Below are 26,445 nucleotides of genomic sequence, written 5' to 3'. Positions count from 1 at the left end.
CTTGTTCCTGGTTCAGTTCCTGTCTGAACTGTGTCCTAGCCCGTTACCTGTTTCTCTCTACGTCCGAACCTTCCTATTTCCTGCAGTGTCTGAACCTGCACCTAACTCCAACTCGTTGTCTCTGATCTTCTGTTTGTCAGTTTTGTGTACACTAGCTACTTCATTGTAAGTACCTTGTGTGTATCTGGTTCTGCTTGTTCTGCGTACTGGTGGTTTCGCTCTGCTCTACTTGTTCACCGCACCTGCGGTTTCGCTCTGCTCTGCTCGTCTACCGCACCTGCGGGTTTTGCTCTGCTCGTCTACTGCACCTGCGGGTTTTGCTCTGCTCGTCTACCGCATCTGCGGGTTTTGCTCTGCTCAGCTCGTCTACCGCATCTGCGGGTTCTGCTCTGCTCAGCTCGTCTACCGCACCTGCGGGTTTTGCTCTGCTCAGCTCGTCTACCGCACCTGCGGGTTTTGCTCTGCTCAGCTCGTCTACCGCACCTGCGGGTTTTGCTCTGCTCAGCTCGTCTACCGCACCTGCGGGTTTTGCTCTGCTCAGCTTGTCTACCGCATCTGCGGGTTTTGCTCTGCTCAGCTTGTCTACCGCACCAGCCCCTCCGTTCCTGTGTTCCAGTCTGTACTGGTCCCTATCCTGCCTGTGTTCCTACCTCCCAGTACCAGCCTGCCTGCATGCCAGCCGTGCCTGCCAGTGCTCACCTGTCTGCATACCAGCCGTGCCTGCCAATACCTACCTGTCTGCATACCAGCCGTGCCTGCCAGTACCCACCTGTCTGTATGCCAGCCTAACCTGCCTGTTCCTGCATTCCCTGGTGTGGGTCAACAGCTGTGACCGGGGTCTGACCTGGAGTAGCACCTGGTCCCTCTGCTCGGTTCCTCCCTGGTTCACGGAGTCGACTGAGCCGCCGTGTGACCTTGGTCGGACCGGGTTGATACTTAGTTACGCCCCTCCAGGCACTCCTCGGTTCATGGTACAGTGGGATCACTAATCATGCTCAAGCCAGTCAGTCCGGGCGTGTGCGTAACATGTATTTTTGGGAGACTATAAAATGTCGGGGTCTCTGGATGCTCAATGTAGCGCCGGCGTCCCTGCCCTCTGCTAGGCAGGGACGCTGTTCCCCTCACCTCTCTGCTCCGTGCCCGGCGTCCTCCTCCCGCTCTGCTGGCAGCGCGCGCTCCTTCCCGGCCACTGTGCTTAGGGCGCGCGCGCTCTCCCTCCCTCTTAAAGGGGCCGCGCGCGCCGTCCTAAGGAGTCCCCGGCCAATGGCCGGAGGACTTCACCATATATAAGGCACCTCCTCCAAAATGGAGGTGCCCGAGCAATGTTGTTGCACTGTTCACTACTCTGCTTCAGCCCTCAGGTCCCGTTGCCAGTTACCTGCCAGATACCTGCCAGATTCCTGCCAGCCTGCTGTCTTATTCCTGCCTGATATTCTGCTACCTGCCTGCTAGCCTGAGGTCCGACAGTCTGCCTTACTACTCCTGTCAGTCTGTCTAAGGACCAGCTTGCCCGCTCACCTGGGAGCGCACATCAACTACCTGCCTGCTTGCCTGAGGTCCGACGGTCTGCCTTCCAACTCTTGTCAGTCTGTCTATGGACCAGCTTGCCCGCTCACCTGGGAGCGCACATCTGCTACCTGCCTGCTAGCCTACCTGGAGGCTCTGCCGTCACATGCTGTGACCACCTGCCTGTCCAGTGACTCCTGCCCGCTCACCTGGGAGCGCTCATCTGCTGCCTGTCTGCTAGCCTACCTGGAGGCTCTGCTGTCACGTGCTGTGACCACCCGCCTGTCCAGAGACTTCTGCCCGCTCAACTGGGAGCGCTCATCTGCCGCCTGTCTGTTGGTCTTCCTGGAGGCTCCGCCGTCACATGCTGTGACCACCCGTTTATCCAGAGACTCTCGCCTGCTCACCTGGGAGCTCACGTCTACCATCAGCCGCCACAGGTCGTACCAACCCTTTACTCAGAGACTGCCCCGGTCACTTGCCGTGACCATCTGCCCGTTCACCCAGAGACTGCCCCGGTCACTTGCCGTGACCATCTGCCCGTTCACCCAGAGACTGCCCCGGTCACTTGCCGTGACCATCTGCCCGTTCACCCAGAGACTGCCCCGGTCACTTGCCGTGACCATCTGCCCGTTCACCCAGAGACTGCCCCGGTCACTTGCCGTGACCATCTGCCCGTTCACCCAGAGACTGCCCCGGTCACTTGCCGTGACCATCTGCCCGTTCATCCAGAGACTGTCCCGGTCACTTGCCGTGACCTCCTGCCCGTTCTTCTAGAGACTGTCCCGGTCACTTGCCGTGACTGCCTGCCTGGTCGCCACCCTCTCCCTTACAAGGACCGCCCCCTTGTATAGTAGCTCAGAGGTTCCGCCTCCCAGACCCGTTACAGTTTGCTCGGGCCATGGAACCCGGTGGCACCCAAGCTCCCTCGCTCTCGGACCTGTGTCATGAACTGTCCCGTCAGAGGTCCCAACAGGAGTCCATCCTGGGTCACCTGCGGAATGTCAATTCTCGCCTGGACACTCTGACTGCTCCGCCAGCAACCTCCGCCAGTGCCATGACTCGCAATCCGGCAGCTCCGCTGTCCACTAATACCATGGTATCCTACCCCGGACCCCGGCTTTCTGCACCTCCTCGCTTCGGAGGAGACTCCGCCCAGGCTCGGGGCTTCATAAATCAGTGCACCCTGCACTTTGAACTCCTGTCCCACCAGTTTAACTCCGACCGGGCCAAAATTGCCTTCATCATGTCCCATCTCACCGGGGAGGCCCTGGCCTGGCTAAATCCTCTATGGGAGAGAGGAGACCCCCTGGTGTCCGACTTGCCTGCCTTTCTCATGGCTTTCCGGAAAGTCTTCGACGAACCCGGACGGAAGACCTCATCCGCATCATCACTGCTACGCCTCCGTCAGGGAAGTCTCACCGTGGGCCAATATGCCATACGGTTCCGTACCCTTGCCTCGGAGCTGGCCTGGGATAACGACGCTCTGGTATCCGTCTTCTGGGAGGGTCTGTCCGGCCGTATTAAAGATGAACTTGCCGGTCGGGACATTCCTACCACTCTCGATGACCTAATAACTCTTGCCACCCGGATTGACCTACGGTTCCAGGAGCGTGCCAAAGAGGTCACCCGTGAGAGGAGGTTTCCACGTCTAGCTCCTACTTTTCAGAAATCCGTCTCTCCCCAGGTACACTCTCCTGAGCCTATGCAGGTCGACCAGACCAAGATGGTCAAAACCCGTCAGGACTTACGCCGTGCCGAGGGGAGCTGCTTCTACTGTGGCAGTAAGGAGCACCGGATCCGTGCCTGCCCGGAGAGGTCGGGAAACGCCTGTGTCTAGGTTCGCTCAGAGAGGTCGACCTAGACAAGAATAAATCCTCTCCATCTCTGCTGCTGTCAGTCTCAATCGTCTGCGGGGAGAACCGTTATTTCGAACTAGCCCAATTTGACTCTGGAGCAGCCGGGAATCTTATTTCACAGTCCCTGGTACAGAAATACCGCATCCCCACCAAACCTCTGGCTGTACCCTTGTCTGTTGCTGCCGTGGATGGGGGTCTCTTACCATGCCCCATCCAACTCATCACCGAATCCATTACTCTGCAGGTGGGAATGCTGCATTCTGAGAGTATCTCCTTTCATGTTCTGCCTGGACTCTCTCACGCCCTCTTGCTAGGTCTACCTTGGCTCCAGAGACATGCACCCGTGCTTGACTGGCAGACCGGAGAAGTCCTTCGCTGGGGACAGGACTGCCAAAAGACCTGTCTGGTTCCCGTCCATCCCGTCCGTCCTTCTCCTACCCCAGCTAATCTACCTGGACTTCCGATTCCTTATTGGTCTTATGCTGATGTCTTTAATAAAAAGGAGGCAGAGACACTACCCCCTCATAGACCATACTGTCGGGGAAAAAGAGAATATATATATTTGTAACTTTTATACTTTTGTAACTTTTATACGCTTTTTTGCTAATGTACTAACCACCATTTTGTGTCATATAACAATAAGCTTTCCTTGCTACATAATACTCAAATCGAAACTTAAACTAAGACATTTCCAGTGTTGCCAAGACATTTCAGAGAAACGAAACAAGATTATAAGCTGACGGCTGCAATATCTGCCCAGAGACTGAGATAAGGAGATGTGGACCAATCAGGAGTGGCCAGACATTGGACTTTCATGGCTTACCCCGCCCCGGACAACCCCTTTCCCCTCCCATTATGTAGTGTATTTAGATTTGTGCATGTAAAAAAAATAAATGCAGAACAATGCTGAGGACGTTGACTGTAGTAGTCTTCTGAGCATGCTCTGAGCTTGAACCAGCTTGTTGTCTGACTCATTCTTTGAATGGTTGACCCATGCTCATAGTTTGAATTTGGAGTGACTGGAGGACGAGTGGAATGTCATCACGACCCCCACAAATGGCGCTCAACGTGCGGCGTGGCTAGCGGTACGCCGCCCTCCCGGACCCATATTGCTGACTTCCCTGGTGGTGACCGCAGTGGCTGAATTTGAGGCCTGATCAACCTCCATCGAACACGGTAAGTTGAGATGTATTTTATATGTCTCACTTGCCTGTGTGTCAGCCGCAGCAGTTCCTGTTGGGATTGTCAGGTTGGATCTGGGTGGGTGACCGGTCGAGTGGTGAGACCTTGGGCGTCCCGCACCACGTCCTGAACCAGCAAGTGTTAAAACGAGTGACGTCGCATGCCTGCGCGTGCTCGTGTGCACACCACCTCCTCCTCCCCCGGTCACTGTACTTTTCTTAGATAGCTGCCTCCCGTAACTGATAGTCAAGGTTACAAAGCATTCCTGAATTGTAGTGTAAGGGAGAAAGAATCTGTGACGAATTGAGGTGTGCTCTTCGTCTAACACAGAGACTGCTGTTAAGTCAAGGTTAGGAAACAGTGTATCGAGGTGTCTCTACACTGTCGGGTGGTACCGTGGTAGGAAAGCAGATAGATTGAGGTGTCTCTCTATCTAAACAGTGTATCGAGGTGTCTCTACACTGTCGGGTGGTACCGTGGTAGGAAAGGAGATAGATCGAGGCGTCTCTCTATCTCATCAGTGTATCGAGGTGTCTCTACACTGACGGGTGGTGACCTGTAGTCAGGGTGCCGTGGTGAGTCGCACTGTAAAGTCGCCATTCAAGGCTAGGAAAGGAGTTAGATTGAGGTGTCTCTCTATCTCAACAGTGTATCGAGGTGTCTCTACACTGAGGAGTGGCGACCTGTCGGCTGCACCAGTGATCTGAGTCGCGACAGATCATTGCATTCTATAAGAAAATGTTGTGTATATTCAAATTTGAAAGATTTCGTAAGTTGCGGAATGCTGCTGTAGGAGTTAAGCCAATTAGTGGAGTTACGGGAAGGCAAGAAGGCAAGAAGAATGTTAGGAATTTGTAGAATATGATAAGCTTATGAATGTGTTACACAGAAGTTGGGAAAGTTGGGTGAGGATTTCTGCAAGCACATCTTAGAGTAGATGGTGCAGGGGGGGGACAGAGAATGCCGAGCCTTTGTTCGGATACATGAAAGCTACAGAATGTGATTTGTTATGTGACCCTAAATTGGCCGTAACCCCGTTGATGCCTGTCACTACACCGAGCCTTCAGCCACCGCCCTATAATGGTGCCAACAACAAATCACCGGAGGGGTGGACGTGTCGGGTGTGTGGAGAGCAAAACCCACTCTGGGCGGGCCGCCCATGGCACGATGCCCAGCCTGCCCCCAAGAACAATCCCACCCCCACTCCCCCCTCCTCCCTCCAACGGCCATCTTACTACACCTTTTCCTGCCTCCAGGAATAATCCCACTTCCATTTTAACTCCTCCCTCCCACGGCCATCTTGCTACACCTCTTACTTGTTGTGGGAGGCCCGGAAAGCCCCAATCCAGCCTATATCCACTACTAGATCCGTCCGGTGCATATTACCAGCCACCAGCACAGGTGGAAAAGCCCGTAGTCCCAGAGCACCCATCTGAAACTAATGTGATACCCTCTGCTCCAGTCCACGATGCTGAGACGCTTCCCCTGTTTCCTATGGGAGTCACCCACAACCCTGGGGATATCCTCCTCAACCCCCCCAGAATTTCAGGCCAGACTGCTCTCCCTCCGCCAACATACTGTTACTCAAGACGATACGGAGCCAGATGAGGGATGGGCTCAAGATACTCCAGCCCCCCCCCCTTTACCCCATACGTTTCCTATGGCATCCTCCGCCCCACATTCATTGCCCATACTCCGGCCCTTGCTCCAAGCAACTGCTGAAAGAGCACCACCCCCCCAGCCCCTCAGAAGTCTGGGACCCCTGCCGCTCCCGGAACCTAGTAGACCCATCAGGACACCCTGTCACTCTGTCAATAGGCTATGGTGACATCCTTACACATCGGGTGGGGGCCATAGCCAACCCTGCAAACACCTGTATGAGCCATGTTGGAGGATTGGTTCGTAAAATTGCCCTTGCTGCTGGTTCTACTCTGGCTGCAGAATGCCAGGCTCACTTAGCCGAAAACGGAGAGCTTTCAAAAGGCCATGAATTCCACAAAAGCAGGATCCCTTAGTACGTATGAATCCGGCCTAGAATACATGAAACAGTTAAAAGCCTGGGCTCAGGATCGCTTGTCAGATCAAGCTGGGTCTGTACAAGATGTTCAACAAGACCCTGATGAATCTGTGGAAAGATATGCTGCAAGACTCAGCATGCATTTTGAGGATCTTGGATACAGTCCTCATGTCAAGACGCAGGCCGCCCTGTTGGTTCAGGCCCTAGTAGATGGCCTACAAGACGCTCTCAGAGATGAAGTCCTGAGAGTACGGCCCGAGATTCGTTCTTCTTTCAACGACGTAGTGAACATTGTCAAAGCTTTCCAAAAAGCCATGCTAAAAATGGAAAAGGATACTAAGCCAAGGAAGAAAGCCGCTTCTGCCACGGTATATCAAGCTCAAGAAAGCTACCCACCCCTGGCAACCAACATGGAATCAAGTGGGTAATGGTTAAAGGCACAGGTGATGATACTCCTCCCACATATAGAAAACAAGACAGAAGAGATGACAAGGGATCATCTAAAAACAGAAGACAACCTCGTGATTCTGAAGGATGAATGTTATGTTGGCAGTGTGGTAGCCTTGACCACATCCTCAGAGACTGTCACTTTACAGGTGGACCATCAACCACTGAAGTTCCTGGTGGACACTGGGGCGGCCACATCTGTCATTTCCTCTGCACAGCTCCCTCCTTCTGTATCCCTATCACCGGATACCCTCACCTGTGTTGGGGTGGAAGGCCAACATATTTCCTCTCCACCCACAGTCCCTGTGTCTGCAGGACCGTTCACCGGAGTACTCACAAGATTCTTGGTCTCTGAAACTTGTCCTGTCAATCTGTTGGGAACCGATCTCTTAGAGCGAATGAAGGCAACAATTACCTTCGGAAACCATGGTATGGAGCTTCTTTTGCGGGACCCTCATTCCGAACAAGGGACTGAAGACCACTGTGTTTTTAAAGCCTTCCCTCTCATGATGATGACCATACAACCTCACAGTTCCCTCACTCTCTGTGGTCCAGTGGGCCAGAGGACGTCGGCCTCCTGCAGGTTCCCCCGGTCCGAGTACACCTCAAGCCTGGACACAGGTATCCACGGTTGCCACAATACCCCCTCAAGGCTGCACAAGAACAAAGCTTGGGTACCCAAATCGTTTCCCTCCTGGAATCAGGAGTCCTTGTCAGATGTGTATCTCCATGCAATACACCCCTCTTTCCTGTAAAAAAGAAAACCGTTCCGGGAGAGTCTCCAAGATACCAGTTGGTTCAGGATCTCAGAGCCGTCAATGCAGCTACCATTTTAGAAACTCCAGTGGTACCCAACCCAAACACCCTTTTGTCTCAGGTGCCTCCAACGGCCACCTTGTTTACGGTGTTAGATCTGGCCAACGCCTTCTTCAGTATACCCTTACATGAAGATTCGTGGTTTCTTTCTGCCTTCACCTTTCAAGGAGCACAGCTTATATGGACCAGGACTCCGCAAAGAGCCCAGAACTCTCCTAACCAATTCACTCATTCTATGAAGTCTATTCTGGAGCCATGGGTTCAAGAGAACCCTCAGGTCACCCTTCTACGGTATGTGGATGATCTTTTACTCTGTGGCACTGAAGAAAATTTGCCAGAGATGTCAGAATCCCTTCTCTGGTTTCTTCACTCAGCTAACTGTAAAGTCTCGAAAGGCGAAGTCCAATGGTGTCTGCCCAAGGTCATTTTCCTCGGACATTGTATATCACAAGGTGCTAGACATCTGACTGAAGAAAGAAAGCAAGCGATCATGGATATCACCTTCCCAACCACCTATTCCGCTATGCAGACTTTCCTTGGCCTCATCACTTACTGCAGGCAATGGATCCCTGATGCCTCAAAGCTCATGCAACCTCTGTACGACTGTCTCAAGAATGAAGGCTCAGTTTGGCTTCATGCTGAAGATCCACGTGTTTCTCATCAACACAGACTATGTTTTGACCGCCTTAAACAGGCTGTTGTCTCTGCCCCGGCCTTGGGCTTACTAGACTATACTCAGCCATTTCATCTTTTTGCCTCGGAATCGGAAGGTCATGCCTCTGGAGTTCTAGCACAACGCTATGATCATAAGTATCGGCCTTTAGGCTACTACTCAGCCCGCCTGGACCCTGTCGCCCGAACTGCCCCCATGTGCCTTAAGGCGGTCCACGCTGCTCACATCCTCCTTGACAAGTCAGCTGATATCGTCCTTGGACATGATCTAGTTATACAGGCCGGTCATGATCTCTCAGCTGTTCTGCAACAAACATTTCCGAAACATCTCACCAACCAAAGACACCTGCGTCTGCAGTGTTCCCTATTGTTGCCCTCCAATATAACATTTACCAGATGTCTGACTATCAATCCTGCCACTTTGCTTCCACCTTCTAGGGGGGAAGGTGAAGAGGGTGAAGGTCCATTGGTGGAACCTCATGATTGTATAAAAATTTTGCAGGAAGAGACTTCTGCTCCAGAGAATATGGTGGCACATCCGCTCGCAGACCCTCAAGGGAAGTTCCACACGGGATATGCTGTCACAACAGACCTAACAGTCCTCAAGGCTGAAGCTCTACCACCATACATGTCTGCACAAGAAGCTGAACTTGTGGCTCTCACAGAGGCCTGCCACCTGGCAGCAGGAACAAAGGCGAATATATATATATATATACCGATTCCAGGTATGGACATGGAATTTGCAACGATTTTGGACTTTTGTGGAAGTCTAGAGGATTCATCACAGCTGCAGGTACACCAGTGAAACATGCCTCATGGATTAAGGCCCTAATGAAGGCCCTGGAACTACCCATTCAGGTTGCTGTTATGAAGGTCAAGGCTCATGGAAGACTAGAATCCAGAGAAGCCAGGGGCAACCACCTAGCTGACCAAGCAGCCAAGACTGCAGCAGTGGAGAATGTGTCATCAAAGTGGCAGGAAAAGGAAGAAGAGATAGGAGAAACCCTGCAAACCGTAGCTGTGGCGCTCACTAGAGCAAGAGCCAAAGAACAGCCGGCGGAAGACCATACAAGTCCAGCGGAGACACGAATGGAATCCAGGGGGGTCAGGATGCCTGAAGAAAAATTGTGTGAGGAACAAAGGGAGACCCCCACTGAAGAAGTCAAGCAATGGAAAGCGGCAGGAGCCGTGCTGGCAGGTCGCAAAGATTCAAAGGTCAACTCGACTCTTTACCAAGTGGATGGGAAGCCTTGCTTGCCTAGACGCATGTACTCAGCTGTGGCAGCATGGGCTCACGGGCCTACACACAGAGGAAAGAATCAAGCCTTGGCATGTATCAAGAAACTGTACTTTGCACCCGGAATCTCTTCCACTGTGACTGCGTACTCAAAATCCTGCTCTGTCTGCGCTACCTGCAACCCAACGTGTATGGCACGGGTCCCTCTCCAACACCTGGCTAAACCAGACTACCCTTGGCAGAGAATACAAGTCGACCATATCCAAATGCCTAAAGCAAGAAAATAGGAGTACGTTTTGGTAGCCGTGGATATGTTCTCAGCCTGGCCCGAGGCCTACCCGGTCGTCAACATGACTGCTAAAGTCACAGCCAGGAAACTGATCACCGAAATTGCCTGCAGATTTGGAGTTTCCCCAAGTCATAGAATCGGATCAAGGACCAGCTTTCACAGCAAATATCTACGAAGAACTCTGGAACATGTTGGGAACAGATTTGGGCCTCCACACTCCATACCATCCTGCCAGTTCAGGCAAAGTGGAAAGGATGAATTCCACCCTCAAGACCCAGCTCTTGAAAATGACCTAAGATCATCCCCTCCCCTGGCCCGACCTACTCCCCATAGTATTGTATCATATCACACACACTCCTCAGGCCAAACATGGGCTGACTCCCTATAAAATTTTGTTTAGGACCCCACCCAAGATAGGAGAGATTAGGCCCCAAGAGTTGTCTGAAACACATGATAGAGTGGTAAAATTTGTGATTGTTTTGTCTAGAGAATTGACTAACACCCGCTCTCCAGTATCTGCTTCTCTCCCAGAATCTACAGGTGATGCAGTACATGATTTCACCCCAGGCGATCTAGTGTATGTGAAGAAGTTTGTCCGGAAAGACTGTCTCCAGCCGCGGTTCGAGGGACCGTACACTGTGCTTCTCACCACCCCGACGGCTCTGAAGCTTGAGGGCAAGAGCACCTGGATTCACGGCTCCCACTGCAAGAGAGACAGAACGAGTCTATAAAAGATGACTACCTTCTTCTATATCCTTTCCATATGCTTACTGTCTGTCCCAGGGTGGACAGCTACCACACAGGGGTAGATAGCTCCTTTTTCTCAAGTTGGTTGGGAGGGCTCAAGGGATTCCTCCAACAAGTTTGTCTAGTAATGGGAGGTCTACTAGTATTGGGCCTGGTGGTCCTGTGCTGCATAGTCCCCTTATATAGAGAAATACACTCCTTTGAACAAGCCTGACCAGCCCCCCCATGACAAAGTCCAATTGAGAGATTCAGTTTAGGATCAGTTGGGAGAACTCCATGTGTCACCCAGGATAGGGCTCAATTGTCTGGGGGCGTCCCATAAGGGGGCAGCTTCTAAGATGATTGGGTGAAGAAATCCACCTCCCCTCTCCCCACACATGGACAGTCTCAAAGGCCCCGAAGCAAAGGAAAGCTTAGTGTTTAGGGGGGAATGTCGGGGAAAAAGAGAATATATATATTTGTAACTTTTATACTTTTGTAACTTTTATACGCTTTTTTGCTAATGTACTAACCACCATTTTGTGTCATATAACAATAAGCTTTCCTTGCTACATAATACTCAAATCGAAACTTAAACTAAGACATTTCCAGTGTTGCCAAGACATTTCAGAGAAACGAAACAAGATTATAAGCTGACGGCTGCAATATCTGCCCAGAGACTGAGATAAGGAGATGTGGACCAATCAGGAGTGGCCAGACATTGGACTTTCATGGCTTACCCCGCCCCGGACAACCCCTTTCCCCTCCCATTATGTAGTGTATTTAGATTTGTGCATGTAAAAAAAATAAATGCAGAACAATGCTGAGGACGTTGACTGTAGTAGTCTTCTGAGCATGCTCTGAGCTTGAACCAGCTTGTTGTCTGACTCATTCTTTGAATGGTTGACCCATGCTCATAGTTTGAATTTGGAGTGACTGGAGGACGAGTGGAATGTCATCACGACCCCCACAATACGACTGCCCTATCGACCTGTTACCTGGTACTACTCCTCCCCGTGGGCGTATTTATCCATTATCCGCTGCTGAGACCCGGTCGATGTCCGAATATATTGAGGAGAATCTGGCCAGGGGATTCATCCGGAAATCTACCTCCCCGGCGGGAGCAGGCTTCTTTTTCGTCAAAAAGAAGGACGGCTCTCTCTGTCCCTGTATAGACTATAGAGGCCTTAACCAGATCACGGTGAAGAATAAGTACCCCCTTCCGCTCATTCCGGAGTTATTTGATCGTCTGAGGGGGGCTAGAATCTTCACCAAACTGGACCTCCGTGGGGCATACAACCTGGTTCGTATCCGTCAGGGGGGTGAATGGAAGACGGCATTCAACACCCGGGACGGCCACTATGAATATCTGGTAATGCCCTTTGGTCTCTGTAACGCTCCCGCCGTCTTTCAAGAGTTGGTCAATGACATCTTCCGGGACCTTCTCTACTCCTGCGTAGTGGTGTACCTGGACGACATCTTGGTCTTCTCTCCGGATCTCCAGACTCACCGGAGGGACGTTCGTCAGGTCCTGCTCAGGCTCAGGCAGAATCACCTCTTCGCTAAATACGAGAAGTGCCTCTTTGAGCAGACCTCGCTTCCGTTTTTGGGCTACATTATTTCGCAGACCGGCCTACGAATGGATCCAGAGAAACTGTCTGCCATCGAGAAATGGCCTCGACCGGAGGGGTTGAAGGCCATTCAGCGGTTCCTGGGCTTCGCCAACTACTACCGCCTCTTCATACCGCACTTCTCTTCCCGGACTGCCCCAATTTCCGCGCTCACCCGTAAGGGTACTAATCCCAAAGAGTGGCCGCCCGAAGCAGAGGAGGCCTTTCTTTCCTTAAAACAGGCCTTCTCTTCCGCCCCGATGCTGCATCGCCCGGACGGCAACAAGCAGTTCTTCCTGGAAGTTGACGCCTCCTCCTCTGGAGCCGGAGCGGTACTTACTCAAAAATCATCTTCCGGGAGGATGGTAACTTGCGGCTTCTTCTCTAAACTCTTCTCCTCCTCTGAGCGCAATTATTCCATAGGAGACCGAGAGTTATTGGCCATCAAACTGGCATTGGAGGAGTGGCGTTACCTGCTCGAGGGGGCTCTTCACCCGGTAATAATTTACACTGACCACAAGAACTTGGCTTACCTCCAGCATGCCCAGAGACTTAACCCGCGCCAAGCCCGGTGGTCCTTGTTTTTTGCTCACTTTGATTTTGTTCTTCATTTTCGCCCGGCTGACAAAAACGTCAAGGCGGACGCCTTGTCCCGATCCTTTCTGGTGTCTGATCTCGAGGAAGATCCGAAACACATCATCGATCCCGCCAGAGTAATGCAGGTGGCTCCCGTGAGTCTAAATCGTCTCCCTCCCGGAAAGACGTTCGTATCAGTACCTGATCGGGAGAAGATCCTTCACTGGGGTCACTCGTCTAAACTGGCTGGCCACGCCGGTCAGAAAAAGACCCTCCAGCTTATTACCCGGCACTACTGGTGGCCTACCCTGCACAAGGACGTAATAGACTTTGTTTCTGCCTGTGTGTCCTGCGCCCACAACAAGGTTCCGAGACATCTGCCAGCCGTTCGCCTCCTTCCGCTTTCTGTACCTGCTGCCCCCTGGCAGCATATAGCAATGGACTTTATAACTGACCTCCCAGTCTCTGCCGGTTGTACGGTCATTTGGGTGGTCGCTGACCGCTTCTCCAAGATGGCTCATTTCGTTCCCCTACCAGGCCTCCCGTCTGCACCCGAGCTAGCTAAAGACTTTATTCGTCACATCTTTCGTCTTCATGGCCTGCCCCTCCACATCGTGTCGGATCGTGGGGTACAGTTCACCTCACGCTTCTGGAGAGCCACTTGTAAACTGCTAGATGTCACCCTGGACTTCTCTTCCGCTTACCACCCACAGTCCAATGGTCAAGTGGAGCGGATCAGTCAGAACCTGACCAGTTACCTCCGGCACTTCGTTAATGCCCATCATTCAGACTGGGTGGATCTCCTACCATGGGCTGAGTTCTCTTATAACAATCACGAGAGCGAATCCTCCTCCAAATCCCCGTTTTTTGTAGTCTTCGGTCAGCATCCTCGGATTCCTTTTCCTGTCTCCACCTCTGTGGACAACCCGGCTGCGGAATCTCTCGTTAGCAAATTTTCCTCCATTTGGGAGAGTACCCGATCCGCACTCCTTCAGTCGTCCGAACGGATGAAAAGACACGCTGACAAAAAACGCCTGGATCCTCCACAATTTCGTCCTGGAGATAAAGTCTGGCTCTCATCTAAATATGTCCGACTCAAGATACCTTCTTACAAGTTAGGGCCTCGGTTCATCGGTCCTCTGGAGGTCATCAGTCAGATCAACCCGGTGGCCTATAAATTGAAACTCCCGGCCAACTTACGGATCCCTAACTCCTTCCATGTATCTCTCCTCAAACCTGTGGTACTTAACTCTTTTTCCAAGTCTACAGGCACGCCTCCTGCTCCGGTTTCTGCTGAGGACGAGTTTGAGGTAGAGAACATTCTTGCCACCAAAAGAGTAAGAGGAAAGACCTTTTTTCTAGTAGATTGGAAGGGGTTTGGTCCTGAGGAGAGAACGTGGGAGCCCCGGGAGAACATCCATGCCCCGCTCATCCTTGCTAAATTTCTGTCTGGCCTAAAAAAGGGGGGGCCTAAAGGGGGGGGTACTGTAGCGCCGGCGTCCCTGCCCTCTGCTAGGCAGGGACGCTGTTCCCCTCACCTCTCTGCTCCGTGCCCGGCGTCCTCCTCCCGCTCTGCTGGCAGTGCGCGCTCCTTCCCGGCCACTGTGCTTAGGGCGCGCGCGCGCTCTCCCTCCCTCTTAAAGGGGCCGCGCGCGCCGTCCTAAGGAGTCCCCGGCCAATGGCCGGAGGACTTCACCATATATAAGGCACCTCCTCCAAAATGGAGGTGCCCGAGCAATGTTGTTGCACTGTTCACTACTCTGCTTCAGCCCTCAGGTCCCGTTGCCAGTTACCTGCCAGATACCTGCCAGATTCCTGCCAGCCTGCTGTCTTATTCCTGCCTGATATTCTGCTACCTGCCTGCTAGCCTGAGGTCCGACGGTCTGCCTTACTACTCCTGTCAGTCTGTCTAAGGACCAGCTTGCCCGCTCACCTGGGAGCGCACATCAACTACCTGCCTGCTTGCCTGAGGTCCGACGGTCTGCCTTCCAACTCTTGTCAGTTTGTCTATGGACCAGCTTGCCCGCTCACCTGGGAGCGCACATCTGCTACCTGCCTGCTAGCCTACCTGGAGGCTCTGCCGTCACGTGCTGTGACCACCTGCCTGTCCAGTGACTCCTGCCCGCTCACCTGGGAGCGCTCATCTGCTGCCTGTCTGCTAGCCTACCTGGAGGCTCTGCCGTCACGTGCTGTGACCACCCGCCTGTCCAGAGACTTCTGCCCGCTCAACTGGGAGCGCTCATCTGCCGCCTGTCTGTTGGTCTTCCTGGAGGCTCCGCCGTCACATGCTGTGACCACCCGTTTATCCAGAGACTCTCGCCTGCTCACCTGGGAGCTCACGTCTACCATCAGCCGCCACAGGTCGTACCAACCCTTTACCCAGAGACTGCCCCGGTCACTTGCCGTGACCTCCTGCCCGTTCACCCAGAGACTGCCCCGGTCACTTGCCTTGACCATCTGCCCGTTCACCCAGAGACTGCCCCGGTCACTTGCCTTGACCATCTGCCCGTTCACCCAGAGACTGCCCCGGTCACTTGCCGTGACCATCTGCCCGTTCACCCAGAGACTGCCCCGGTCACTTGCCGTGACCATCTGCCCGTTCACCCAGAGACTGCCCCGGTCACTTGCCGTGACCATCTGCCCGTTCACCCAGAGACTGCCCCGGTCACTTGCCGTGACCATCTGCCCGTTCACCCAGAGACTGCCCCGGTCACTTGCCGTGACCATCTGCCCGTTCATCCAGAGACTGCCCCGGTCACTTGCCGTGACCTCCTGCCCGTTCTTCTAGAGACTGTCCCGGTCACCTGCTGTGACTGCCTGCCTGGTCGCCACCCGCTCCCTTACAAGGACCACCCCCTTGTATAGTAGCTCAGAGGTTCCGCCTCCCAGACCCGTTACACTCAATTAGTCAAACACCTCTTCATGTTGACCATTTTCCAGAATCCTGAAATTCCCCTCTTTATGGGCCGATGTAACTGTGGTTGTGGCAGCGGGGGGTGGGGGTGTAGGATGGAGGCCGTGAGGTGGGGACAGATCCCCTCACCCTGCAGACCCACTGATGGTCTCCCATCTCGGCAGTCAGCTCCTCAAGCAGCGATCTGGAAGGACTTCACCTTCCCCCTCCTAATACACATCCCGCTTCATTTCATAAAATTATCCAGGAAAAAGATGTATCATTTATCCATTCAAAAGCTGGAGGGACCCTTCATAAGGAGACAGCGGGCAACGCGCTGATGACGGCATTATTAGGCCTTCTCGGCTCCAGTTCCCGCTTTTTCCTTGTGGATCTGGTCTACACCTAATAAGGGGCTCCTGTTCTTTAAAACCCCTTCTCTTAGGTCCTTGATTACTTCTAGACCTGCCCCCACTATTGCCTCTTAGTGATCCTGTATCACATTAGAAATGGTCGCTGCTCTTACTAGCTGAGGATTTTGTGTCGCCCCTCCAGTCGTTCGATAGTGCCTCTGTGGGGTAAAATGATAAGCGCTGCGCTGAGAGGTCGGGGGCTTCCATCCTTTCACGGAGCACTGTGATTACTCACTTGTGAGGCCTCTTCAGGTCTTCTCAAGTCTCTATGGTTTCTATATTTTCTTGCCCCCTCCCTTTGCTCCGTGCACCCGTGTTCAGCTCCTCTTCTGATCCAGGAATAATGGTGATGTGATCGGCTGTGTCCTCTTCTTCCAACTCCAGACTCTCCTTACTGGAATAATTCCTGTTCTGAGACCTTTGAGGATCACGTTTCATGAACTTGTCCAAGCTTTGGACCTCCAGCCATGAGTGGGTGTTGTCTCTAGACATATTACTATAATGTGGACTGTTATAGCGATGAAACGTGGAGGCCTCTCCTCCGGGCGGCAGCCGAGGGGACGAGTGGAGGCCTCTCCTCCGGGCGGCAGCCGAGGGGACGCGTGGAGGCCTCCCCTCCGGGCGGCAGCCGAGGGGACGCGTGGAGGCCTCCCCTCCGGGCGGCAGCCGAGGGGACGCGTGGAGGCCTCCCCTCCGGGCGGCAGCCGAGGGGACGCGTGGAGGCCTCCCCTCCGGGCGGCAGCCGAGGGGACGCGTGGAGGCCTCCCCTCCGGGCGGCAGCCGAGGGGACGCGTGGAGGCCTCCCCTCCGGGAGGCAGCCGAGGGGACGCGTGGAGGCCTCCCCTCCGGGAGGCAGCCGAGGGGACGCGTGGAGGCCTCCCCTCCGGGAGGCAGCCGAGGGGACGCGTGGAGGCCTCCCCTCCGGGAGGCAGCCGAGGGGACGCGTGGAGGCCTCCCCTCCGGGAGGCAGCCGAGGGGACGCGTGGAGGCCTCCCCTCCGGGAGGCAGCCGAGGGGACGCGTGGAGGCCTCCCCTCCGGGAGGCAGCCGAGGGGACGCGTGGAGGCCTCCCCTCCGGGAGGCAGCCGAGGGGACGCGTGGAGGCCTCCCCTCCGGGCGGCAGCCGAGGGGACGCGTGGAGGCCTCCCCTCCGGGCGGCAGCCGAGAGGACGCGTGGAGGCCTCCCCTCCGGGCGGCAGCCGAGGGGACGCGTGGAGGCCTCCCCTCCGGGCGGCAGCCGAGGGGACGCGTGGAGGCCTCTCCTCCGGGCGGCAGCCGAGGGGACGCGTGGAGGCCTCTCCTCCGGGCGGCAGCCGAGGGGACGCGTGGAGGCCTCTCCTCCGGGCGGCAGCCGAGGGGACGCGTGGAGGCCTCTCCTCCGGGCGGCAGCCGAGGGGACGCGTTGAGGCCTCTCCTCCGGGCGGCAGCCGAGGGGACGCGTTGAGGCCTCTCCTCCGGGCGGCAGCCGAGGGGACGCGTGGAGGCCTCTCCTCCGGGCGGCAGCCGAGGGGACGCGTGGAGGCCTCTCCTCCGGGCGGCAGCCGAGGGGACGCGTGGAGGCCTCTCCTCCGGGCGGCAGCCGAGGGGACGCGTGGAGGCCTCTCCTCCGTGCGGCAGCCGAGGGGACGCGTGGAGGCCTCTCCTCCGGGCGGCAGCCGAGGGGACGCGTGGAGGCCTCCCCTCCGGGCGGCAGCGGAGGGGACGCGTGGAGGCCTCCCCTCCGGGAGGCAGCGGAGGGGACGCGTGGAGGCCTCCCCTCCGGGAGGCAGCGGAGGGGACGCGTGGAGGCCTCCCCTCCGGGAGGCAGCCGAGGGGACGCGTGGAGGCCTCCCCTCCGGGAGGCAGCCGAGGGGACGAGTGGAGGCCTCTCCTCCAGGAGGCAGTGGAGGTCACAGTCTCTCCTATCTCCTCCTAGTAATACGGGAAGTCTCCGCTGTACTACTATTAGTAGGTGGCCAGTACTGGGCTGATCGCAGTCCGCTCTGCCCCACCAGTGTCACTGGTGCCGCTCTGTTTTCTAGATTCATCCTCATGGGATCAATAAACTTACATTTTACTAATTATTTATTACTGCTGCATCAGACAGTAACTGCAGGAGGATACTGTGTGAACAGAGCCCGAGTCGTCCGGAGCTAGCGGCGCACAAGGCCTGTGCGGAAGAAAAACGAATGAAAGAAACATCAACCTGGATTATCGTCTCCTGTTATATCACCGACATGACCCCGCGTCTTCTCCAAACTGAGCATTGTCTGCTTCATTTCTGTAGATCAGACACCACATGCAGAGAAGCACTGGACCGCACGTCTCCGGCCCGGGACTACACGCTGTCAGACCCATCGCCTCCCATGTACAACATCCGCCACCCCCCGGGAATAAGCAACACCGCCCCCGGTGTACAACATCCGCTATCCCCATCACCTCCAGGGAATGACCTCAACACCGACCAAGGTGTACAACATCCAACACCCCCATCACCCCCAGGGAATGACCTCAACACCGCCCCAGGTGTACAACATCCATCACCCCCAGGGAATGACCTCAACACCGCCCCAGGTGTACAACATCCATCACCCCCAGGGAATAACCTCAACACCGCCCCAGGTGTACAACATCCAACACCCCCATCACCCCCAGGGAATAACCTCAACACCGCCCCAGGTGTACAACATCCAACACCCCCATCACCCCCAGGGAATAACCTCAACACCGCCCCCGGTGTACAACATCCGCCATCCCCATCACCTCCAGGGAATGACCTCAACACCGACCAAGGTGTACAACATCCAACACCCCCATCACCCCCAGGGAATGACCTCAACACCGCCCCAGGTGTACAACATCCATCACCCCCAGGGAATAACCTCAACACCACCCCAGGTGTACAACATCCAACACCCCCATCACCCCCAGGGAATAACCTCAACACCGCCCCAGGTGTACAACATCCAACACCCCCATCACCCCCAGGGAATAACCTCAACACCGCCCCAGGAGTACAACATCCATCACCCCCATCACCCCCAGGGAATGACCTCAACACCGACCAAGGTGTACAACATCCGCCACCCCCATCACCCCCAGGGAATAACCTAAACACCACCCCAGGTGTACAACATCCATCACCCCCAGGGAATGACCTCAACACCGCCCCAGGTGTACAACATCCATCACCCCCAGGGAATAACCTAAACACCACCCCAGGTGTACAACATCCAACACCCCCAGGGAATAACCTCAACACCGCCCCAGGTGTACAACATCCATCACCCCCATGGAATGACCTCAACACCGCCCCAGGTGTACAACATCCAACACCCCCATCACCCCCAGGGAATAACCTCAACACCGCCCCAGGTGTACAACATCCAACACCCCCATCACCCCCAGGGAATAACCTCAACACCGCCCCAGGTGTACAACATCCATCACCCCCAGGGAATGACCTCAACATCGCCCCAGGTGTACAACATCCAACACCCCCATCACCCCCAGGGAATGACCTCAACACCGCCCCAGGTGTACAACATCCAACACCCCCATCACCCCCAGGGAATAACCTCAACATCACCCCAGGTGTACAACATCCATCACCCCCAGGGAATAACCTCAACACCGCCCCCAATGTACAACATCCACCACCCACATCACCCCCAGGGAATGACCTCAACACCGCCCCAGGTGTACAACATCCATCACCCCCAGGGAATGACCTCAACACCGCCCCAGGTGTACAACATCCGCCATCCCCATCACCCCCAGGGAATGACCTCAACACCGCCCCAGGTGTACAACATCCGCCATCCCCATCACCCCCAGGGAATGACCTCAACACCACCCCAGGTGTACAGCATCCGCCACCCCCATCACCCCCAGGGAATGACCTCAACACCGCCCCAGGTGTACAACATCCATCACCCCCAGGGAATGACCTCAACATAGCCCCAGGTGAACAACATCCGCCATCCCAATCACCCCCAGGGAATAACCTCAACACCACCCCAGGTGTACAACATCCATCACCCCCAGGGAATAACCTCAACACCGCCCCCGATGTACAACATCCGCCACCCCCAGGGAATGACCTCAACACCGCCCCAGGTGTACAACATCCGCCACCCCCATCACCCCCAGGGAATAACCTCAACACCGCCCCAGGTGTACAACATACGCCACCCCCATCACCCCCCGGGAATAACCTCAACACCGCCCCAGGTGTACAACATCCATCACCCCCATGGAATGACCTCAACACCGCCCCAGGTGTACAACATCCATCACCCCCAGGGAATAACCTAAACACCACCCCAGGTGTACAACATCCAACACCCCCAGGGAATAACCTCAACACCGCCCCAGGTGTACAACATCCATCACCCCCATGGAATGACCTCAACACCGCCCCAGGTGTACAACATCCAACACCCCCATCACCCCCAGGGAATAACCTCAACACCGCCCCAGGTGTACAACATCCATCACCCCCAGGGAATGACCTCAACATCGCCCCAGGTGTACAACATCCAACACCCCCATCACCCCCAGGGAATGACCTCAACACCGCCCCAGGTGTACAACATCCAACACCCCCATCACCCCCAGGGAATAACCTCAACACCACCCCAGGTGTACAACATCCATCACCCCCAGGGAATAACCTCAACACCGCCCCCAATGTACAACATCCACCACCCACATCACCCCCAGGGAATGACCTCAACACCGCCCCAGGTGTACAACATCCATCACCCCCAGGGAATGACCTCAACACCGCCCCAGGTGTACAACATCCGCCATCCCCATCACCCCCAGGGAATGACCTCAACACCGCCCCAGGTGTACAACATCCGCCATCCCCATCACCCCCAGGGAATGACCTCAACACCACCCCAGGTGTACAGCATCCGCCACCCCCATCACCCCCAGGGAATGACCTCAACACCGCCCCAGGTGTACAACATCCATCACCCCCAGGGAATGACCTCAACATAGCCCCAGGTGAACAACATCCGCCATCCCAATCACCCCCAGGGAATAACCTCAACACCACCCCAGGTGTACAACATCCATCACCCCCAGGGAATAACCTCAACACCGCCCCCGATGTACAACATCCGCCACCCCCAGGGAATGACCTCAACACCGCCCCAGGTGTACAACATCCGCCACCCCCATCACCCCCAGGGAATAACCTCAACACCGCCCCAGGTGTACAACATACGCCACCCCCATCACCCCCCGGGAATAACCTCAACACCGCCCCAGGTGTACAACATCCATCACCCCCAGGGAATGACCTCAACACCGCCCCAGGTGTACAAGGGAATAACCTCAACACCGCCCCAGGTGTACAACATCCGCCACCCCCAGGGAATGACATCAACACCGCCCCAGGTGTACAACATCCGCCACCCCCATCACTGCCAGAAAATGACATCAACACCGCCCCCGGTGTACAACATCCATCACCCCCAGGGAATGACATCAACACCGCCCCAGGTGTACAACATCCGCCACCCCCATCACCCCCAGGGAATGACCTCAACACCGCCCCAGGTGTACAACATCCATCACCCCCAGGGAATGACCTCAACACCGCCCCAGGTGTACAACATCCGCCACCCCCATCACCCCCAGGGAATAACCTCAACACCGCCCAAGGTATACAACATCCGCCACCCCCATCACCCCCAGGGAATGACCTCAACACCACCCCAGGTGTACAACATCCGCCACCCCCATCACCCCCAGGGAATGACCTCAACACCGCCCCAGGTGTACAACATCCGCCACCCCCATCACCCCCAGGGAATGACCTCAACACCGCCCCAGGTGTACAAGGGAATAACCTCAACACCACCCCAGGTGTACAACATCCATCACCCCCAACACCCCCAGGGAATAACCTCAATACCGCCCCAGGTGTACAACATCCGCCACCCCATCACCCCCAGGGAAAAACCTCAACACCGCCCCAGGTGTACAACATCCGCCACCCCCATCACCCCCAGGGAATGACCTCAACACCGCTCCAGGTGTACAACATCCATCACCCCCAGGGAATAACCTCAACACCGCCCCAGGTGTACAACATCCGCCACCCCCATCACCCCCAGGGAATAACTTCAACACCGCCCCAGGTGTACAACATCCGCCACCCCCATCACCCCCAGGGAATGACCTCAACACCGCTCCAGGTGTACAACATCCATCACCCCCAGGGAATGACCTCAACACCGCCCCAGGTGTACAACATCCGCCACCCCCAGGGAATGACCTCAACACCGCTCCAGGTGTACAACATTCGCCACCCCCATCACCCCCAGGGAATAACCTCAACACCGCCCCAGGTGTACAAGGGAATAACCTCAACACCGCCCCAGGTGTACAAGGGAATAACCTCAACACCGCCCCAGGTGTACAAGGGAATAACCTCAACACCGCCCCAGGTGTACAAGGGAATAACCTCAACACCGCCCCAGGTGTACAACATCCATCACCCCCAGGGAATAACCTCAACACCGCCCCAGGTGTACAACATCCGCCACCCCCATCACGCTCAGGGAATGACCTCAACACCACCCCAGGTGTACAACATCCGCCACCCCCAGGGAATAACCTCAACACCGCCCCAAGTGTACAACATCCGCCACCCCCATCACCCCCAGGGAATAACCTCAACACCGCCCCAGGTGTACAACATGCATCACCCCCAGGGAATGACCTCAACACTGCACCAGGTGTACAACATCCGCCACCCCCATCACCCCCAGCGAATGACCTCAACACCGCCCTAAGTGTTCAACATCCGCCACCCCCATCGAATAACCTCAACACCTCCCCAAGTGTACAACATCCATCACCCCCAGGGAATAACCTCAACACCGCCCCAGGTGTACAAGGGAATAACCTCAACACCACCCCAGGTGTACAAGGGAATAACCTCAACACCACCCCAGGTGTACAAGGGAATAAAATCAACACCGCCACAGGTGTACAACATCCGCCACCCCCATCACCCCAGGGAATAACCTCAACACCGCCCCAGGTGTACAAGGGAATAAAATCAACACCGCCACAGGTGTACAACATTCGCCACCCCCATCAACCCCAGGGAATGACCTCAACACCGCCCCAGGTGTACAACATCCGCCACACCCATCACCCCCAGGGAATGACCTCAACACCGCCCCAGGTGTACAAGGGAATAACCTCAACACCGCCCCAGGTGTACAACATCCGCCACCCCCATCACCCCCAGGGAATGACCTCAACACCGCCCCAGGTGTACAAGGGAATAACCTCAACACCGCCCCAGGTGTACAAGGGAATAACCTCAACACCGCCCCAGATGTACAAGGGAATAACCTCAACACCGCCCCAGGTGTACAAGGGAATAACCTCAACACCGCCCCAGGTGTACAACATCCGCCACCCCCATCACCCCCAGGGAATGACCTCAACACTGCCCCAGGTGTACAACATCCGCCACCCCCATCACCCCCAGGGAATGACGTCAACACCGCCCCAGGTGTACAACATCCGCCACCCCCATCACCCCCAGGGAATAACCTCAACACCACTCCAGGTGTACAACATCCGCCACCCCCATCACCCCCAGGGAATAACCTCAACACCGCCCCAGGTGTACAAGTGAATAACCTCAACACCACCCCAGGTGTACAACATCCGCCACCCCCATCACCTCCAGGGAATAACCTCAACACCGCCCCAGGTGTACAACATCCATCACCCCCATGGAATGACCTCATCACCGCCCCAGGAGTACAACATCCGCCACCCCCAGGGAATAACCTCAACACCGCCCCAGGTGTACAAGGGAATAACCTCAACACCGCCCCAGGTGTACAAGAGAATAACCTCAACACCGCCCCAGGTGTACAAGGGAATAACCTCGACACCGCCCCAGGTGTACAAGGGAATAACCTCGACACCGCCCCAGGTGTACAAGGGAATAACCTCAACACCGCCCCAGGTGTACAAGGGAATAACCTCGACACCGCCCCAGGTGTACAAGGGAATAACCTCGACACCGCCCCAGGTGTACAAGGGAATAACCTCGACACCGCCCCAGGTGTACAAGGGAATAACCTCGACACCGCCCCAGGTGTACAAGGGAATAACCTCGACACCGCCCCAGGTGTACAAGGGAATAACCTCGACACCGCCCCAGGTGTACAAGGGAATAACCTCGACACCGCCCCAGGTGTACAAGGGAATAACCTCGACACCGCCCCAGGTGTACAAGGGAATAACCTCAACACCGCCCCAGGTGTACAAGGGAATAACCTCAACACCGCCCCAGGTGTACAACATCCGCCACCCCCATCACCCCCAGGGAATGATCTCAACACCGCCCCAGGTGTACAACATCCATCACCCCCAGGGAATGACCTCAACACCGCCCCAGGTGTACAACATCCGCCACCCCCATCACCCCCAGGGAATGACCTCAACACCGCCCCAGGTGTACAACATCCGTCACCCCCATCACCCCCAGGGAATGACCTCAACACCGCCCCAGGTGTACAACATCCGCCACCCCCATCACCCCCAGGGAATGACCTCAACACCGCCCCAGGTGTACAACATCCACCACCAACATCACTCCCAGGGAATAACCTCAACACCGCCCCAGGTGTACAACATCCATCACCCCCAGGGAATGACCTCAACACCGCCCCAGGTGTACAACATCCATCACCCCCATCACCCCCAGGGAATGACCTCAACACTGCCCCAGGTGTACAACATCCACCACCAATATCACTCCCAGGGAATAACCTCAACACCGCCCCAGGTGTACAACATCCATCACCCCCAGGGAATGACCTCAACACCGCCCCCGGTGTACAACATCCGCCACCCCCATCACCCCCAGGGAATGACCTCAACACCGCCCCAGGTGTACAACATCCACCACCAACATCACCCCCAGGGAATAACCTCAACACCGCCCCAGGTGTACAACATCCATCACCCCCAGGGAATAACCTCAACACCGCCCCAGGTGTACAACATCCATCACCCCCAGGGAATGACCTCAACACCGCCCCAGGTGTACAACATCCGCCACCCCCATCACCCCCAGGGAATAACCTCAACACCGCCCCAGGTGTACAACATCCGCCACCCCAATCACCCCCAGGGAATAACCTCAACACCGCCCCAGGTGTACAACATCCATCACCCCCAGGGAATGACCTCAACATAGCCCCAGGTGAACAACATCCGCCACCCCCATCACCCCCAGGGAATGACCTCAACACCGCCCCAGGTGTACAACATCCATCACCCAAAGGGAATGACCTCAACACCGCCCCAGGTGTACAAGGGAATGACCTCAACACCGCCCCAGGTGTACAACATCCGCCACCCCCATAACCCCCAGGGAATAACCTCAACACCGCCCCAAGTGTACAACATCCATCACCCCCAGGGAATGACCTCAACACCGCCCCAGGTGTACAACATCCGCCACCCCCATCACCCCCAGGGAATGACCTCAACACCGCCCCAGTTGTACAACATCCGCCACCCCCATAACCCCCAGGGAATAACCTCAACACCGCCCCAGGTGTACAACATCCATCACCCCCAGGGAACGACCTCAACACCGCCCCAGGTGTACAACATCCGTCACCCCCAGGGAATGACCTCAACACCGCCCCAGGTGTACAACATCCGCCACCCCCATCACCCCAGGGAATGACCTCAACACCGCCCCAGGTGTACAACATCCGCCACCCCCATCACCCCAGGGAATGACCTCAACACCGCCCCAGGTGTACAACATCCATCACCCCTATCACTCCCAGGGAATAACCTCAACACAGCCCCAGGTGTACAACATCCGCCACCCCCATCACCCCCAGGGAATGACCTCAACACCGCCCCAGGTGTACAACATCCATCACCCCCAGGGAATGACCTCAACACCGCCCCAGGTGTACAACATCCATCACCCCCATCACCCCCAGGGAATGACATCAACACCGTCCCAGGTGTACAACATCCATCACCAACATCACCCCCAGGGAATGACCTCAACACCGCCCCAGGTGTACAACATCCGCCACCCCCATCACCCCCAGGGAATGACCTCAACACCGCCCCAGGTGTACAACATCCGCCACCCCCAGGGAATGACCTCAACACCGCCCCAGGTGTACAACATCCATCACC

At 55.7% G+C, this 26,445-nt stretch overlaps 2 protein-coding genes across 2 annotated transcripts in view; one reads left to right on the top strand and one right to left on the bottom strand.

Moving 5' to 3' along the window:
* The window catches only part of IFT172 (intraflagellar transport 172), a 130,870-nt gene that overhangs the window by 57,344 nt on the left and 47,081 nt on the right, over nt 1-26,445 (bottom strand). The window lies entirely within an intron of this gene.
* LOC141258687 (uncharacterized) lies at nt 4,517-11,625 on the top strand. Its single transcript, XM_073673690.1, has 2 exons — nt 4,517-4,917; nt 4,998-11,625. The coding sequence occupies exon 2, from the start codon at nt 8,063-8,065 to the stop codon at nt 9,302-9,304; it is 1,242 nt and encodes a 413-aa protein (XP_073529791.1). The 5' UTR covers nt 4,517-4,917; nt 4,998-8,062; the 3' UTR covers nt 9,305-11,625.

The sequence above is a fragment of the Phyllobates terribilis genome, unplaced genomic scaffold (genome assembly GCF_046119375.1).
Source record: "Phyllobates terribilis strain yellow unplaced genomic scaffold, ASM4611937v1 Scaffold_3__8_contigs__length_932513732, whole genome shotgun sequence".
NCBI classification, from domain to species: Eukaryota; Metazoa; Chordata; class Amphibia; order Anura; family Dendrobatidae; genus Phyllobates; species Phyllobates terribilis.
The sequence above is the reverse complement of the archived record's forward strand: the minus strand, read 5'-3'. Positions and strand labels throughout refer to the sequence as shown.